The sequence below is a fragment of the Corylus avellana genome, chromosome ca5, assembly GCF_901000735.1.
Source record: "Corylus avellana chromosome ca5, CavTom2PMs-1.0".
In the NCBI taxonomy this organism is placed as follows: domain Eukaryota; kingdom Viridiplantae; phylum Streptophyta; class Magnoliopsida; order Fagales; family Betulaceae; genus Corylus; species Corylus avellana.
This window is the reverse complement of record NC_081545.1, coordinates 8,864,288-8,884,634: the sequence shown is the minus strand read 5'-3', so window position 1 is coordinate 8,884,634 and position 20,347 is coordinate 8,864,288. Positions and strand designations below refer to the sequence as shown.

General features: G+C 32.0%; 1 protein-coding gene across 1 annotated transcript; it reads right to left on the bottom strand.

Moving 5' to 3' along the window:
• Positions 1–10,215: 10,215 nt before the first annotated feature.
• On the bottom strand, positions 10,216–10,993 carry LOC132182669 (photosystem II repair protein PSB27-H1, chloroplastic). The gene has a single exon (XM_059595976.1). The coding sequence runs from the start codon at positions 10,905–10,907 to the stop codon at positions 10,392–10,394; it is 516 nt and encodes a 171-aa protein (XP_059451959.1). The 5' UTR covers positions 10,908–10,993; the 3' UTR covers positions 10,216–10,391.
• Between the last annotated feature and the right edge of the window lie 9,354 nt (positions 10,994–20,347).

Here is a 20,347-nt window from a genome sequence, read left to right as displayed (position 1 = left end):
GCTTTGGCAAGGCAAGTCTTGGGACTTAAGTGTGTCGTTGTGCGCCCCCTCACTTACCTGGGACACTGTCCGGTTGTACTTTGAAAAAATACTGTTTACCCACTGATATGTTGGTTTTGTCTTTTATTCTTGAGAACTTTATTTTGGCATCTATACAGTTATTGGATGTTAATGAAGTAGTGATTACCATAATAATTTTGGGAGAGCCACAGTATCCTGATTTTAAAATGATAATTGCATCAAGACCATACATGTGAACTTCATAAAAAAAATTAACATCATGTTGTAATTAATTCATAAATTTAATTACTAATCCCCACATGGATGTTATTATTTTTATGACTTAATTAGAATAAGATAATAAATCTAACTTTAAAAATAAAATTTCTCTTAGGCCCACAAGTACGGAGAATTTTATTTATTAATGTTAAATTTATTAGTCCTATTAAAGAGTAAATTTCATGTGTGATGCAACCTTTGCTCACAGGTAGGTTGAAATTTACTATTAAATTAGCATTGGTTAATTTAAATAAATTAGATGTTAATGAAGTCATAATTGCCATAATAATTTTGGGAGAGCCACAGCATCGCCATTTTATAATGATAATTGCATCAAGATTATATATATGAACTTCATAAAGAAAATTAACATCGTGTTGTAATTAATTCATAAATTTAATTTGCCAATCTCCACAGGGACGTTTTTATTTTTATGACTTAATTAGAATAAGATAGTAAATTTAACATTGAAAATAAAATTTATCTTAGGCCCACAGGTACAGAAAATTTTATTTATTAATTCTAAATTTATTAGTCTTATTAGTAAAGAGTAAATTTCATGCGTGATGCACCTTTGCCCACAGGTAGGTTGAAATTTACTATTAAATTAACATTGTTTAATTTAAATAAGGTTATTTCATAGCATTAAAGTATATTATTTTTCTTGGTTATTGGATGTATTCATATTGCTTTAATTATTAGTATTTTATGTTCCAATAATTCCTAGTTGAAATTTTTCCTGATTGAAAATAAAATGTGCTTTTCACTTTAGGGTATTTGAAAACTGAATTGGCGTTTCATATGGACGAAATCAAGTACGCCACATGAGATTATTAAACATGAACGATTGTAATGATTTAAATCGCTTAAGTTTCAACGTTCATGAAATCTCATATCAAGGAAAGCATTAGGGTTTTATTCCTTAATGTTTTAGGGTCAAAGAAAGGTCATTAAGGAACAGTTAGTGAGTTCCAATGAGGCTTTGGCCTACACCCTAATAGAAAAGCTTTAAAATAAAACATTTTACAGTTTCAAAATGTGCCTGAGCACATTATGGAAATGAAGGACATAACAACTCATTATAAAGTCCCTAAAGGTTGAGTTTTTTGAGTCATTGTGGTAAATTTTATTCTCTCATCTAAATATGGTATTTTTTTCAAATATCTTGTGGCACACATAAGGATAACTGATCAATAAAGAAACTTTTGATCATGTGTGTTCAAGAAGATGAGAGATTAAGACATGAGAATCCATGTTACAGAAAAGACCTTGATAGGCAATCATGTCCAATAGTTGGTGAATGAGAACAAGGTGCCAACAAAGTATTGTGACAATTAAGATACTTGTTTCTCTTACACTAAGGAAAATTATGGGCATATAAAGAATGATTGCATAAAGTATCATAAATGACTTGAAATAAAGGTAATCTCATACATCTACTGTGTCATGAATCTCTTTTATTAACTCTCCTAAATACTGTGTAAATTGAATTTGGTTTAGCGGTCCACGTTGTCAACATAATGCAGGGTTTTCTAAATAATATTTGTTTACAATTGAAGGTTGTTGTGATCTATAGATTAATTTAAAAAAAAAAAAAAAAAATCAGTTATGTTATTTTGACCTTAATAATGTTTTTATATATTCCACAATTCTTTTAGAAACTTAATTTCTATTTTAGTTTGTTAAAATCAAGTTTGAACATTATTAAAAATTTTGGGTGGAATATTAAATTAATGGTCTATTTTAAATTGATCTAGATTCCAATTTTTTAAAATTAATTCCTATAAATAAATGTTGACATAAAGCTGTAGCACCCCAGATTTTTAAAGTCTTATTTTAGAGATATTAAATTGATGCTATGATTATATTAATATTCATATTAGGTAATGGCATTTACTTTGAGGTTGAGATATTTATTGATGATATTAGGTAATAATATTTATTCTTGAGGAACTTATTAGATCTTATGAATATTATTGGAATGAATATTGATTTGAGGTTATTATATCATGATGATGATTTTATATTGATTATTTTATTGGGAGATTTAAGAGATATGATAATTGATGATTGATTGGTATAATTTGGAGTATGATAGTAATAATTGGTGATATAATAGGATAGTAAATGGTAGGTATAAGGATGGTAGAATAAGAAGGTAGAATAGTATAGGGTTGGTGAAATAGTATAGGGTTGGTAGAATAGTATAGGGTTGGTGAAATAGTATAGGGTTGGTAGAATAGTATAGGGTTGGTGGAATAGTATAGGGTTGGTGGAATAGTATAGGGTTGGTGAAATAGTATAGGGTTGGTGAAATAGTATTTGATTTTCTCCTATAAATAGAGCTCTTCTCCTTCAGAATTTTCACAACTCATCTCCTCTCCCATCTCTTGCATATATTCTTTCTTCTTCCGCTTTTTACTCGGTCTTTCTTCTTTCTAAAAGTGTTTACTCAGAACAGAGAGAGAAAGGGCGAGACCAAGCGCTACAAGAAAGAAAGAACACAAGAGAAACCGAGAGTGAGATGGGAAATTTAAGACAGAGAGCTGAAGAGGAAGAAAGAGAGTTTAGAGAGAGAGAGAGAAAGTCAGTGAAGGGATTGTTATGGGTATGGACCAACTGCAGCAGAACGGGTTTCAAGTAATTACCTTTGATGATCGATTCATGTAATCCACTGTAAGTATTCTTACTTACTGAGTATGATATTGATATCCAATAATACGGATTTTTGTGGTTTTATAACTTGTCTAGCATTTTGCTATATATGATTCCACAATGATTTATATTGTCGGAAATCAATTGACTCACTACTTCACAGTTTTTTGTAGTGCTTGCAGGAATGGAAAATCAAGGTAATTATGCAGTTGTGATTAGAGATTCATATTGAGATGTACAGAGATTCCAAGTTGGTTAAGTTTTGTCTAGAGTTTAGACTGTCGGATAGATATGTATAAATGCCTTGTACGACATAGCTTTGGGTATTTTGTATAAAGAAAAGTATTTTAACAGTATTTTTTTTGTATTGATAATTACAGTTTTTCCGCTATATGAGATTGTTACAATTTTGGTATCAGAGCCACCTAGTAACGCCAGGTCATGTGGTATTGAAGCACTGCATGACGTAGACCTGACGAGGACGTCAGGACCCGGTCCCATATTGGGAAGATGAGAAGAAGCCCACATTGAGTGGGTAGTTTATAGAGATAGTCATGGGTGCTAAGTCCCACATTGCCTAGTTACTAGGTGAAACTGGGCTTTATAATGAATTCTAGGGAAGTTCCAAATTGACTAGTCCTTTTGGGGTAATAGCGCAGATGTGGCTAGCACTTTTCCCTGGGATGTTACAAATGGTATCAAAGCATTACCCAGCCTGAGATGGTGGGAGTGTGCACAAGCCTATGAGGGTCGCTAGTGGACACACGTTGGTGATGCCAAAAGTGGGTTATATTATAATGGTGTCAGTTAAGACACAATGTATAAGGGCCAAAAGTTAAGGGCCGAGAATGAAGAAATTCCCTGAGGATTGCCAACGGTGACACTGGTGCCCAAGAAGAGTGCTTGTAGAGTCTCACATCGCCTGGGTATGGAATATGTTATGATATTTATTTATGAACAGATTGAATTTAAAATTTTTATAGTAACTTGAGTAAGTTATGGTTCAAGTGTGATTTGTTTTTAATTTGGGTTGCTCAATTTGAAGATAGGTGGTAATTTATGGGCTTTAATTTCGAGGACGAAATTCTAATAAGGAGGGAAGATTGTAGCACCCCAGATTTTTAAAGTCTTATTTTAGAGATATTAAATTGATGCTATGATTATATTAATATTCATATTAAGTAATGGCATTTACTTTGAGGTTGAGATATTTATTGATGATATTAGGTAATAATATTTATTCTTGAGGAACTTATTAGATCTTATGAATATTATTGAAATGAATATTGATTTGAGGTTATTATATCATGATGATGATTTTATATTGATTATTTTATTGGGAGATTTAAGAGATATGATAATTGATGATTGATTGGTATAATTTGGAGTATGATTGTAATAATTGGTGATATAATAGGATAGTAAATGGTAGGTATAAGGATGGTAGAATAAGAAGGTAGAATAGTATAGGGTTGGTGAAATAGTATAGGGTTGGTAGAATAGTATAGGGTTGGTGGAATAGTATAGGGTTGGTGGAATAGTATAGGGTTGGTGAAATAGTATAGGGTTGGTGAAATAGTATTTGATTTTCTCCTATAAATAGAGCTCTTCTCCTTCAGAATTTTCACCACTCATCTCCTCTCCCATCTCTTGCATATATTCTTCCTTCTTCCGCTTTTTACTCGGTCTTTCTTCTTTCTAAGAGTGTTTACTCAAAACAGAGAGAGAAAGGGCGAGACCAAGCGCTACAAGAAAGAAAGAACACAAGAGAAACCGAGAGTGAGATGGGAAATTTAAGACAGAGAGCTGAAGAGGAAAAAAGAGAGTTTAGGCGAGAGAGAGAGAGAGAGAAAGTCAGTGAAGGGATTGTTATGGGTATGGACCAACTGCAGCAGAACGGGTTTCAAGTAATTACCTTTGATGATCCATTCATGTAATCCACTGTAAGTATTCTTACTTACTGAGTATGATATTGATATCCAATAATACGGATTTTTGTGGTTTTATAACTTGTCTAGCATTTTGCTATATATGATTCAACAATGATTTATATTGTCGGAAATCAATTGACTCACTACTTCACAGTTTTTTGTAGTGCTTGCAGGAATGGAAAATCAAGGTAATTATGCAGTTGTGATTAGAGATTCATATTGAGATGTACAGAGATTCCAAGTTGGTTAAGTTTTGTCTAGAGTTTAGACTGTCGGATAGATTTGTATAAATGCCTTGTACGACATAGCTTTGGGTATTTTTGTATAAAGAAAAGTTTTTTAACAGTATTTTTTTTCTATTGATAATTACAGTTTTTCCGCTATATGAGATGAGATTGTTACAAAAGCAGTGTCTTATGAATGAGGAAATCATCTATGTTATGGCATTGAAGATTGGAATATATCTCTATAAAGAATAAAAGGTCGATAAATGATAGAGTTTTTTACGACTCTTGAAATTTACTATCTTTGGTATTTATGTGGACTGCATTAAGGAAAAGCAGACCAACTATACCACTAAAGGTGCCAACAAAAGGATTTTTGAAATTAGTGAGATCATGTACAAGTGTAACATTTTCCATACTTCTTGCCTAAATGGTTATAAATATCCTATCTCTTTTGGTAATAACCATATAAGGTTTATGTATCTCTATCTTCTAAATCATAAGGTTAGGGCTTTTAGTACCTATAAGATAGAAGTAGAGAAATAAAACAAAAGGAAGTCAAGATCGTAAGATCTGATAGAGGCAGATAGTATTATGGTAGGTACATGAAAAGGAGACATGAAAGGTAATACTAATATTCTATTCTCCTAATGGAGTGAAGCCTTGAAAGCCGCTGTGTATACATTTAACTGGGTTCCATTTAGGGTTGTCCATAAAATACCTAAATTAAGGAATGAATAAAACCAAGTTCAAATTGTTTACACATATGGGGTTGTCTTGCTATAATGAGGATTTATAATCCACACCTAAGGTAATTAGATTCAAGGACAACTAGCAGAATTTTATAGGTTATACAGTAAACTCCAAGGAGTTTACGCTTTACTGTTCTTCATTTAGTTCTAGAATTGTTGAGTCTAGATATTCAAAATTTCTAGAGGACGCTGAACTTAGTGGGAGTGCTTATCCTCAAGGGATTGAATTAGAGGAAGCACAAGAGTTGACTAAAGCTCCTTCATATGAAGGGTGTTTGATTGTACTTAAGGAAAATCAAATTGATTATCTTGAACCACAATCGGTTTCAGAACAGTCAACTCATAAGAAACAAGTTCAGAATGAACCTACTCAAACTTTGTCAAAAGTAAATGAAGTAGGATTAAGAAGATTCTCTAGAATAAGGCAACCAACAATCCCTAGTGATTATGTTGTATACTTCCAGGAGTCTGATTTTTATGTCGGACCTAAGGATGATCCAAAAATTGTTTTCACATTCTTTTGGGTGGAGATAACTTCAAATTGTGTTTCAATGCCATGAAGGAGGAGATGAAATCCTTGGCTAAAATTCAAGTCTGCAATCTTGTTGACTTATCAAAGGGAATTGTAGCCATAGGCTGCAAATGGGTTTACAAAACCTAAAAGGATGCTTCCGGGTAATGTTGAACAATATAAAACTAAACTTGTAACTAATGATCTTACTCAAAAGGAAGGCATTGATTATCATGGTATGAGTAGCTCATTTTGGTTTGGAGCTATATCAAAAGGATGTGAAAATCACTTTTCTTGAATGAGGATCTTAAGGAGGAGGTGTACATAATATAACTTAAAGGTTTTATTGATAACAGTCAGAAAACTTGCAAATTAAGAATATCTATTAATGGACTAAGAGAGGCCTCTCACTAGTGGTATAGAATACAAGGTTATTGTCTCACATGGTTTACTGAGAACAATGTTAATCATTGAATATACCTTAAGGTCAGTGGGAGTAAAGTTACTTTTAGTCCCATTTATAGATAATATTTTGGTTACAAGCAACAATTTAGGTTTGCTACATAAAGTTCCTCTCACTAAAGTTTTGGGAGAGATTCAGAATGAAGAACTGTTAATCTTCAGTAGCACCTATTATTAAAGGGGATAATGTTCCAAAATGTATTGGAACAAGGCAGATGAAAAATATTCCATATGTATGCACAGGTCTACATTAGACCTGACATTGAAATAGTAGTTGAACTATTGGGTCAATACAGTATTATGGAATATGCAAGGAACCAAGAACTACAGTTTAACCTAAAGATACACTTACCATTTGGTGGTGTTTATTCAGGTTTGATTTTTGCTAAATGTGTAGATAGTAGAGAATTAGCTTCAGTATATATGTACTGAAGATGCAGTAAGTAGACTACAGTTGTTACATCTACCATGAAAGCAAAAGTCAATACATGCTGTGAATTAATTACACATGCATTATGGTTGAGACATTTTGTTAAAGGTCTCAAGATTGTCGATTTTATAGTTAGACCCATAAAGATCTTCTGAGTTAATTCTACTATAGTTATCTTTTCTAAGAATAAACTGAGTAGAAGCAGAAGTATGTATACCGACATAAAGTATTTCAAAGAGAACATTAAGTGACATGAAGTGTCTATTGAGCATATAAGTATTGAATTAATGATTGCGGATCACATGACTAAAGGTTTACCGATAAAGAAAGTATAAAGTCATGTGGAATATATGAGATTCATTAATTCATTTGTGCTTAGTTTCTCTTTAATTGGTCTATAGACATAAAGGTAATGTTATAAAGATTTTTGAGCGCGTATATATTATTCTTATCCGTAGGGATAAAATTGAAGTTGAACCCGAATGACTTATAGGAAGTTCATTCATAAAATACATTATCCATAAAGTACTCGGAGGTATTACACATCGTGATACATGGAAGGAACGGCTTATCATATAAAAGTTTTACCGCCATGATTCGTGTGTAGTATTCCTTGAGTGAGTGGGAGGATTCCATGAATGGTTGGAATAAATAAAGAATTGACCATATCATATAACCGAACACCATAAGGAATTTATGTGTCATAAGGGCTAAGTGGGAGAATGTGAGAAATTTCATTTAAAGTATGTCCCTTATGTCACATGTATTATTGTAATTATAAAATATATATAATTACGGTGTTCAGTAATTTATTCCAATTAAAGTTTATTGTGTGAAATCAAATATTTTGAATTAAATTGTTGATTTAATTCTTGTGGAACAAGTATTTGATTTCAGTTAAATATTCTGAATTAAATTGCTGATGTAATTCTTGTGAAACAAGTATTTGATTTCATTACTTTATTGTGTGAAATCAAATATTTTGAATTAAATTGTTGATTTAATTCTTGTGGAACAAGTATTTGATTTCAGTTAAATATTCTGAATTAAATTGCTGATGTAATTCTTGTGAAACAAGTATTTGATTTCATTACTGATTTTATTTTGTGGAATCAATTAGATGTATTAATTATTTATTTGATTTTTTATTCCTTGATGGGATGAATAATTAAGGTAACAGCTCTAATTGAGGGTCCCTGGCCTACCTATAAATAAGGCATGTGTATTCCATTAATTGACATTCACTGGTAGGCATAAGTCAGAAGAACCTCTCAATATTTTTTAGTTTTACAGATTTTGTTTCTGTAAAGCTGTTCTTCAATTGGCTTGAGGAAAGCATGGCTAAAGATATTTATATAATTATTCATTTCCCTGCTAATTTTATTGTCAATTAGCATTTAATTATATATTGAATTCTTACATATTGAACAGCGAAGACGAGTTTCAGGAGGGAGGCACCACCAGAGAAAGGAAGAAAACAAAAATTGGAGCCCACATGGCCATTACAGATTGAATATTGGCATTAGCCGATATCTATGATACACTAAAAAATAAATAAAATTTTTTTTTTAAAAAAAAAAAAAAAAAAAAAAAAAGACATAATAATAGGTGAAAGCCTTAAATACCTTTTCGATATCTGTGCTTTACGCTATAATTAAATAGTCATTTTGATTTTTAAAAATGCCACAAATAGTACCTATGGTAAGCAAATAAACTCATTTGGTAGATAAGCAAATAAACTCATTTGGTACTTTCATCATGATTCTGTTAGTTTTTTTTTACGGAGCTCCACGTTTACACGTGGACTGGTACCTATGCTTTCAAGATGACATGTAGTGTGGTAGCTATGTTTTTGGGTGTCACGTCATATTAAAAAAATATTTAAAATAATATGTAACCAAAAAAAAAATCCAAAAACCTGAAATCACCCATTAACAAAAATTAAAAATTAAAAAAAAATAAAAAATTATGGGGAGTTGGGTAGCCATCCCCATTTTAGCGAGCAGCCAAGGGTGCCTTTCGGGGTGGTTCGGCCACCCCCAACTTACAAAATGGGGTGGCCGAACCACCCCCAGGCCAAACGAGGGTGGCTCGAAGGCTCTTGGTCCCCATTTTGTAAGTTTGGGGTGGCCGGCTACCCCCATGGGCCATAGGGGCAGTTTGGCCACCCCTAGTTGCCCATTGAGCAACCCCCAACCTACTTCCCCATAATTTTTTATTTTTATTTTTTAAGTTTGTTAATTGGTAATTTCAGGTTTTTGGTTTTTTTTTTTTTTTTTCTTTGTTACATATTATTTTAAATATTTTTTAATCTGGCGTGGCACCCAAAAACACAGGTGCCATGCCACGTATCGTCTTGAAACCATAGGTACCAATCCACGTCTAAGTGGTACCTGGAGCTCCATCAAAAAATCTAACCGAATCATGACGGAAGTACCAAGTGAATCTATTTGCTTACCATAGGTACCCTTTATGACATTTTTAAAAACCGTGGCTATTTCATTCAGGCGTAAAACATAGTACTAGAAAGTCGTTTAACCCTAAATACTACAATTTTTTTCTTATTAACTATATCTGATTGTGTACAAGATTTTATATATAGAACTTTACAAATGATTTAAATAATTTTAAATGTAATCAAACCCTTTTAATTTAGGATAAACGAATTTCCATTTACCATAAAGAATTTCTATCCTTACGTATTCTAACGAATTGGAATTTTTAGAATTTTTTTATGTAAATTACTAGCAATTTAGACAAAATAATAATAATAATAATAATAATAATTTGCTAAAAACCCTTATCCAATTAATTAAGAATACAGCCACATCTAGCCAAATTAAAAGTAAATCCTAAAATTTGGAATATTGGTGAAATTTCATTTTGTGCAAATACTGAGATTGATAATCGACATGGAGCAAATGTCTACTTCACAAAACATGTCTCTAACAGGATTTTCTTTGTCTGTCAGTGAAAGAAACTCTACAATTTATTTGCAAAATATTCCCCATCACAGTTCACACAAAGTAAACCTCATTGTGTAACTCTAATTCGAACAATGTAAAAACTCAAATACTTAAAATTGGATCTTGACTAAAAGAAAAAAGAAAAAAGAAAATGCTTCTCTGCATTATCTAGTACCGCTCTTTATCTTCCTCTCAACAAGGCCTTCTCCGCAGTGTCCATCTCTTCCAATATCCTCGCCTTACGCTTTGCCGGTATCGGCGCGGTGGGGCCGAAACTAATATAGTGGCCGGAAACGGCGTTGATTGCAGAATATATGTCCCGGAAGGAAAGCCTGCCAAGCAAAGATTTCTCCCTCCGGTACTTGGCTACCCAAGAATTTGAAGTCTCTCTCAGCTCCGCCACCGCATTAGCCACATTGGGATCATTCTTGTCCATGTTGATGGTGTTTCTCACCTTGGTTATTACTTCTTCCGTCTCTTTCACGTAATCTTCGTCGGTACCAGCTAGCGCTGGAGTCACCGGAAAGAGGCATGCCGGAGAGAGGATGACTGTGGCTAGTGATAAGAATTCACGGCGCCGAGGTTGACAGGCCGCGGCGGTGATGGTGGTGGTGGTGGTAGTGGTGGTGAATTTGGGTTTGATGGGGGAGAGTTGTGTTGGCTTGGAGGTGGGAGTTATTAGGGTTGGTGATGCCATTGTTTGGCTGCAGAGGGAGAGAAGTGGAGGGAGCGAGAGTGTGTGTATATGTTTTTGGTTAGGGAGGGGAATTGGGTTTCTGCCACGTGGGCTTATCACCTTATCTTAGTTTTGTGTTTTATGGATGACAAAAGACCCAATGAGATGATAGATATAGACAGGCCTTCCTGAGGTTGAGATTTATTTGCTTCAAGCCTTGGCTGCCACATGGCCTATTAGAGAAATTGCTGCCTTCAATGGTAGATTAAATGTCGGCTGTCATATTTAATTTACTATAATGTTTGGTCCAATCTATTGGTAATTTGGCATGCTATGTGATAAGCATATTTTACAATTTGGGTACTACACCAGAGAGAGTTTATAAATGACTCGCTTGTTAAAATAGGTGGTCAGATAATTTAAAATTTACTTGAAGAGACAATTCTATCACAATGGTGTTGTCCAAATTATTAGTTAAAAATCCTAATCCTAATCCTATGCTATGCTATGAACATTACAATGTTAAAGTTGTGGGTTGAAGTTGTTCATGGTTCAAAATTTTAATAATTAACTTTTACTGAGTAATATTACTCTTCACACTTATTTATCACGTCAATTTTGACACAGTTTAAGTGTCTTTTTCATATTAGTCACATAAAACATATGGATCAATATATATAAAATAAATATGAAGAGTATGTTACGATCGTTGTGTCACACGTGGGTTATGTGTATATAAGCTCTTGGGCCACTTCCCTTGCAAGCTCGTTTTCAATTATGAGTTCTATCCAAAATTTGTAACATTTGGTATCAGAGTCAAATACCATGTCATAAGTTTGAGTCATGAAGGGGGCGACTTATAAATTAAAATACTAATGGGTGAGTGGAATTGCCAAAAGAGAAATGATTACCATCAAGTCAGTATCGACAAAGTAGGTTGTCGTAGACGTCGGCTGTTTAAGCGTGATGGTATGTTACAATCAATGTGTCTCACGTAGATTAAGTCTACTCTTAACTATGTGTATATAAACTTTCAAACACCTTTTTTTTACAAGTCGATTTTCAATGATGAGTTCTACTGTTCTACTCAAAATTTATTACATAGTAGCATTACTCCCTTCAACTCATATGTGTGTGAAGCTCAAGAAAACTGAAATTGCAGCTTTTGGGAACTTGAAGGTTGTAGAAAGAACCCAAATAGAAAGCCCAGCCAACGTTTTGGCCTAAAATGGGCTTGAATGGTTCTTTACACTATGAACTAATCGCTGATTATATTCTGGGCCCAGAATGAGAAGGACTTTGTTGAAATGGCACGAGAGACGAGAGTAGTTAAAAATTTGTCAATTTTATATATATATATATATATATATATATATATATATATATATATCTTATTAATTATGAGTCTTATCGTTAGTTTGTAAAGAAATTATAGCAATACCTCAAATATTTTTCATAGTAGATGGAAAATAGCATAGGAGTGGAGGATGCATAAATTATTTTTTGTTTCAAAAGTCTAAAATTATGAAACATTATAGCTCCAATAAAATATTGGTTCATATGTTTTGACGGATTTAAAAATTAATCCACTGATTTTCAAGAAAAAAAGAATTGCTCCCTTTGTTTAAATTATTGACGGAGTTTCTACCATGACGGCAAATCGTTAGATCACTTGCAAATACGTTAGGAAGTGGACCCGTCATACACATAATACTCCATTACATTACAATTATATCCTAAAAAAAAAACCCTCCTATTGTGCTTAAGTGCATAAAAAAAAATATAATTAAATATACACCGTTAAAACAAATTACAGCATGTGCTATAATTTTTTTTTACCGCACCCACCAAATCCAAAAAATGAATAGGATTGAAGATGCATCCTCCAAATTATTCACTTCGTAGCTTTTGGTCCATTTCACTTTTCAACAACTAGGGTACCTATTCTCCAACTCAACCTCACTTTTAATTCTGTTTTTAGTTCTACATGTATCTCTTTATGCACATGCCAACCCCACATAGTGTCATTCTCTTTTACTTAAGATATTTGATGATAAAGGTATAAACATTCTTCATAAAGAAGCTAAGGTTAAAAAAAATTCACCCCTTTTAATGATGTTCTTTTGTACTCATGTATTAGAAAATTATAATTGTCCATATCTTTTTGACTAGAAAAACAGGGAAAGCAAGCCAAGTTGTTAGTCTTTACCTAATTATCATTCAAGCATCATTACAACATTTGTAGAAATTATTAATGATTTTTATCTATCTTCTGAGATGATGTAAGGGTTAAATTCCAAAAATATTGAAAAAAATATATATATGAGGTTAATATTTAAGCAGCCAAACCTAGAAAAGATATTAAAAACAAAAAGAGTAACAATACATATCACATTTTTATCTTATATAGTGACATTATCATCAATCTTTGGGTCTTTTTTTTTTTTTTTTTAACGTTATATACTATATTTTTATCTCACAGTTATCATATAATGCTGAAATGGCAAACCTAATCAACCCTTGGATTTTTATTTATTTTTAATCTTTTAACAAATATTGATTCAAAAGTTGGTTGAAACTATTACTACAATATTGTCGGATAAAGATGTGTGGTTTCTAACATTACTTATTTTTCAAACAATGATGATCTAAGGGTTGATTGGGAGTAATGCTACAAGGCCTACTTGTGTCATATTAAGAATGATGTGGCTATTAAAATTATCATTGGGCTTGTGATTGATCATTATTGGATTTTGATCAAAGGGTGATTTTAATAGTCATATTATTCTTAGTAGGACACAAGTAAACCTTTTAGAATTACTCGTTGATTGGCATTATCACATACGTAGAGTGAGATAAAGTGTGGTTTCTAGCATTATTTTAAAATAAAAAATAGAGGCAATGAAAATGAACTACTATTATAAAGAGTTCATAAATCCAATAGTGTATATGTTGCCATATTATTTAAAAATTTTAAATGATATAGCACAATGTACGCCATTAAATGTAATAAAACAAAATTTAGACTATGAAATGCTTTATTTCTATTTCACTTGAAATTGAGCGGATCCTAAAAAAACACTCACTAGGATATCCAAAATAGCCAAAAGGTTATTTTGGCTAGCCTTGTAACAAAAAATATAAGAAAAAGCTTCCCATCCTACTTGCCACTTTGGTTAAAGATTTGACTATCGGCAACGGTGCTCAGCAAATTTGGTGAGCACCGTAGCTCAACAACGCACAAGTTAAATTAATAAAAAAATTTAATCTAATTGTTTCTCTTTTTTAGGAATTGTGAAAATAGATGACGAAAATATATTGTAAATAGAATAGTAAAAATAGCTAATTAAAATGTCACCTTATTGCAAATGTGCGATCTATACTCCAATATGCCCAAAATTGGAACGTTTGTCATGTATGTCGGGAACGAAACGAAGCGGCACAAAGTCCAACTAAAAAAGCTACCCACGATGTTATAGATAAAACTTGGATGATGTCAATTCCAGAGTGTATTTGTAACATTGTTTTGACAGAGCTTAGTCTCTAGTCTTGTTATCATTATATACGAAAATCTCATATTCATTTGCAAAAAAAAAAGCTAATTAAAATGATCTTTTTTCATTTCGAATAAAATTGATAGTATTTATTTTACGGCCAGAATTTAAGATTGGTGCATTTGTTGGTGTACATAATTTCAAATTATTTAAAAAAAGAATATATATATATATATATATATATATATATATAAATTTTAAATTTTAACTATAAAATAAATATTATTTATTTTATTTAAAATAGAGAGTATTCCATAGCCTACATTTTAGAGTAATTATTAATTAATAAGGCAAAGAAGGGAAGGAAAGGTTGTTGACGACAAGATATGGGTTGTTTCAAGCAATCACTCTGACTCAACAACTGTGGAAAAGATGGAAAGAGAAGGTGAGAAGAAAGATTTTAGTGAATCTTTGATTGGTGTCGCTGGATTTTAATAATAAAAATATTAAAAAGCTAAAAGGCATGAGGAAAAGCTAGTGGATATCCGTGACTGTTTCTTCGCTTTACTCTTAGTGGAGTGCCTAGATAATGTTTCTAAATCTTCAAATCAATACTGTGTATATAAGTTTTTTAGCGCCCTAAGTTTGTATGTGGGTTTTTAAAGATAAGTTTTACTAAAGATTTGTATCGAGTTAAACACCACGTCATACATTTGAGTCATGGAGGAGACGATCTATGAGTTGAATTAAAATTTTAATAGGCAAGTGAAACTATCAAAAGAGAAATGGGTTATTATCGGGTCAGTGTCAATATAATGAGCCGTCATGGACATCTACTATGGAAGTGTGGTAGTATTTTACGATCTTGGTATCCTACATGGGTTATGTTTAATTTTAATCATGTGTATATAAACTTTTGAACACATTTCTCTTGTAAATCAGTTTTTAATAGTGAGTTTTATCCAAAATTTGTTTCAAAATTATTTTTATTTTAGAGATATACTACAGTTTCTCGTGTTGTTCTTTGATCCTAAGTGGACTTTGTTTTCTAAAAGAAATATGGACTAGTGAGATAATTTTTTTTTCACTTTAAAAAAAAATAATATTTATGTAGAATCATGAAAGCACCATGGAAACGGTAACTTCCTTCTTTATTTTAGGTCCTATCAAAACAATTTTTTTTTAAAAAAAAAAAAAAACTAGAGTACGAGTGTTCATCCTGTGGGAGAAGATTTTTTTGTAGGGGATAGATCTTCCGTTGGATTAAAAAAAAAAAACACACAGAAAAGATTCAATCAATCTTATCTGGTATAGTTATCTCATCAAAAAAACAAAATAATAATAATAATAATAATAATAAATGAGATCGATCTATGGGATTGGAATTTGGTTCTTGGCCTAATAGTGTCTCAGCCTTGTATGACAAACACCCAAAAACAAAAAAGATTGATAGTCAAATTAAGATTTGTAGTTAAATCACGGGCAGTGACAGGTTGAAGGGAGAGGGCAGCCATGCCCACCCAAAACAAATATTATTTTTTATATAAATAAAAAAGGTTTTGTCCCCCTAATTTAAAATAATAAATCTCTCATCATAATTAGTTTCTTTTATTTAGGTTCCTCCTTTTCAAAACACACACATATATAAATTATTAATTTATTCAAAAATCACAGTGGTCCTCCTCCCTCTCTCAATTCATAATAATGCTCCTCTCACTTGGTTCAAATATTTAATTCCTTTTTTATTTATTTATTTAGTTTATCCCTCTCAAAAACACACATAAAATATTTAATTTTAGGATATTTGTTTAAAAAAATAAAATAAAAAATTACATTTCTTTATACACAAATATTAATAATTTGGAATTATTAATATTTGTTTAGGTATTATATGTTTTTTTTTTTTTTTGTTAAAGAAATCAAAGCATACATGGAGCTTCTTGAAAATTATGATATGTTGTCAAGCTTTCCCATCCATTTATTTTCTCAATTTACACTTAACTAATCAAATTATCTTTCTAAATTTATATATATGGATTTTTCTTTTAAAATATGAAAATTTATAAAAAGAAAATAAAGTTAATTAATTAACGTAAGAAAAACAAATTGTAATTTACATTTATATGTTTTAAATAATGTTTAATAGTTCTTTTATTTTGTTATTTACATTATTTAATATTTTGACAATCAATTTTGTTTCTTATTAATCTTGCCTTTTTTAATCAAAATTGTGGCTCCGCGATTGAATTAAAGTATTTAATGGTTCAAATAAGAGACTTGCTATTCCTCAATCTTTCATGTATCCTTTTTTTTCCAAATTTACTTTGGATTTGTAGGATTTAAGAAAAGAGAAATGTTTGTTTTTCATCTTTTATCAATCTTTTGTCCATCTCCATATAAAAGACAAACAAATCCACCATTGAATATATGAGAATACATGTAGGTCTCATAGATTCAATGATATATTTACACAAAAGATGGACAAGAGATAGGTAAGAGATGAATGTATAACACTTTCTTTTTAAAAAAATATATAAATGGAGATGGATAGAAGATAGAAAAATAGCATTTCTCTTCAAATAAGTATGAGCATAGACGAGAAATAATAAAAATCATTCTCTATCTCATCTTTTACGGCCATCTCTATATAGTGAAATGGTGAATCTACTAATGAATTTGTGTAAGACCCACATGAATCCACAAATCTAATTGGATTTATATATATATATATATATATATATATAGTGAAAAGAATAATGTTTATAGGGTAAAGAGAATTAAATAGTTTCACATTGTGGGAAAAGAATAATGTTTATAGGGTAAAGAGAATTAAATAGTTTCACATTGTGGGTGTTGAAATTGAAAGCATTTACAAGTTGACATGAAAAAGTCATTGTAGGCAGGCAGGGCCTGGTTGATCTTCCACCCACCAAAGAGAAGGAGGTTAATCTGTCTTTGTTTTGTACTTCAAAGCTCGTGGACATCCAGCTGTGTAATGAAGTTTCAGCAACAATAGTAGTTAAAAAGACAAATAGCTTTTTAAAAAAGCAACCAAAAATGGGTTTGGACTTGTAGGAGCCATCACCCATGGCATTTAACTATTCAACTGCCAACCAATTTTCCCTGAAAGTCTCTGGTCCTTGTTGTGAAAGGTCTTCCATTGTTGGAGGTTGGTGGTGAAAGACCAAGACTTTACCTTTTTTTTTAGTCTCAAATTCGGTTCTATTTGTTAATGCCTTTTAGACTCTTGTTTTGTTTTTTTTTTTTTTGGGAAGAAATGTTCTGACATGAAATAAAAACAAAAAAAAAAAAATTGAGTGCTTTATAAGAATTTTGGGTTATTTGTTAAAAGAATAATGAAAAACAGCTAACAAACAAAGTTGATTCAACTTTTTATATGGTGCTTTTTGTTTTTTAATTATGATATAAATAAATTAGTTTTGAAAATTTTATCATTATTTTATGTTTTGGAATTATTTTTAATGCTTTTTTTTTTTTTGGGGTAAAAACAAAAATTGTTCTAAAAATGTGTCAAACCAGTCCACAATTTTTTTTTCTATTTTTTATTCAAATAAGGGAGAACGGGTTACAAGGGGTTGAACACAAAGGGGTACTGAGTACCCCAACAACAAAGTATAAACATAAAAATAATAGTCAATGGTTTTATTCATACTCTCAAAAACAAAAACAAGTTGGGTTTTTTGAAGGGCTATACAAGGTGATAACAAATGACAAAAAAATTTAGTAACGAATCCCAAGCAATAAAGATAACAACCACCATTAAATAATTGTTGAATGAAAAGTATTGCAAAAAAATAAAATAGAAGCAGTTGAAGGACAAACAACAGCGACAAAAGTCTCATGCACAAGGTAAGCAAGCATTTCCTTCACTTGATTGAAAGATGCAAATTCTTAGTTTATTGTGGAATGGATCAAAGTCTAATTTGTGGATATAATAATTTTGGTCCTCCCTTTCTCTTTTGCTGTCGTAGTGGTCAAGTCAATAATAAATTGAGCCAAAGATTCCAACCCTTTGGTGTCGTGTTTATCTCATTGAGTCATTGGCATGGCAATGATGTGGCTATTTAAAGTGACGTTTGATTAGGACAAAAGGAACAATAAGTCGTCTCTTTCTTTCTTTCTCTCTTTCTTTTCCCAATTTAGGCTGTGATTTTTTTTTTTTCCCAAAAAAAAAAAACAATTTATTTTCCACTAAAATACTTTGTCGTTAACAAATATGTTGACTCTTGATAGATAAATTTCTACGAAGAAAATAATAAAAATTGAAAAAATTTATCATGTATAAATGCTTATGGACTAAACCCTCGTTTTTTGTTGGCTTTGCAAATATATATATATATATTTGTGAGTAATTTTTATTTACTTTTGTGTGCACCAAAATTTGAAAAATAGGAAAAATACTTTTAGGTGAAGACAAAGGCAGCCTAGTTGCCTAACAATTGTTCGATCATCCGAACCAAACTCGTACAAAAGGCGATTGAGTCTCTCCAAGGCTAGCTACAAAGCAGAGCAAGTTAGACGGCTTGATAAAAATGGGGAAGGACATGTGTTGTGTCATAGATGGAAGGCACCTTCAGAGGGTCTAGTGAAGGTCAAGTGGCATGTTGTTGTTGATAAATATTGTTAGAACAGTTTCGAATATAGTGTGATCAGCACGCTCCTCATAGTGAAACAAATCTTCAACCTTTATTCCACACATTGATACGCCCTTTTACGAGCACCCAGAGCAATCTTCTTCCGATGCTAAAATTAATCTCCGAGTAATATATGTTCGATACACAATAATTTCATCTAAAACCATACATGAGTTCCATGCCTATTTATAGGCCTGAGAAAGGATAATTTGAAGTAGGTTGTGATTCTTTAGAAATTGGTTTAGACCCGGGGTCTACTTCTAATTCAGCTTAGCCGGATTCTTCAATGAGTCCTAATGAGATCCGGATTGAGACTCTTATTCCAATTCAATATGGGATAGATATTTGGTCCGAATGTCATGGGATGAGATTGATCCCCGATATCCAGAGAATGAGACCTGTATGCACCATCTTTTATTCCTTCTATGACCAAGTGGTCGCTTGATGCCCGGTACATATGCCCGGGGTTGTTATGTGGTAGGTGAGCTTTGGTTCCGGGATACATTCATTCTCAGGATTCCTCATGTCCGTTACTTGTCATGTATTCCCAGCTAGTCCCATTTCCGGATGACGATTCTCTGAGTCCTCTTAGGATCAACCCATCCCGAGACCATGGCAATTGGGCTTTGGGTTGGAAACCCTTTGTGGGGCCAGCTAAATGAGATTATTCCTAACAAATATAATAGGAAGATGAGCATAGGTATGATTTTTTGGGATCCTATGAGTGAGGTATTGGCTACATTCGAAATCGATCCCCAAAGAATCATATTGTCGATCCGGTTGTTGCTGAATCTATGGTTGCTTTAAGATCCATTCATTTTAATAAACAGATGGAGTGGCATAAGGTGGAATTCAAAGGGGGTGCACTACAAGAAGTGCATGCTTTAAAACAAGTTGACAAAAACTGGTATCATTATAGCCAGTTAATTGAAGATACCCGAATTTTACTGAAAACCTTCCAACAATGGGTGTTGTCCCATGTAAGACGGGAGGCCAATAGAGCTACTCGTATGCTTGCAAAGCTTGCACTTTCTGTAGAAGATGATGAGATTCACATAGAAAATGCTCCTCAATGTGTCATTGATATTGTAATGGCCGAATTAAACGTTTTTGTTAAGTTTTATTTGATAATGAAATACGTGTTTAAAAAATAACACAAAAGTCTAAATTTTATCTTTGGTGAGTGAACCCCAATCTCTTACTTGTAAAATAAGAGAAATAGGGTTAGATTATAACACCATTGGTAAATAGACCAAGTCTTTATGTGTGCAAATTTTATTTTATTTTTTCAAAAAAAGTTTTTATATGTGTT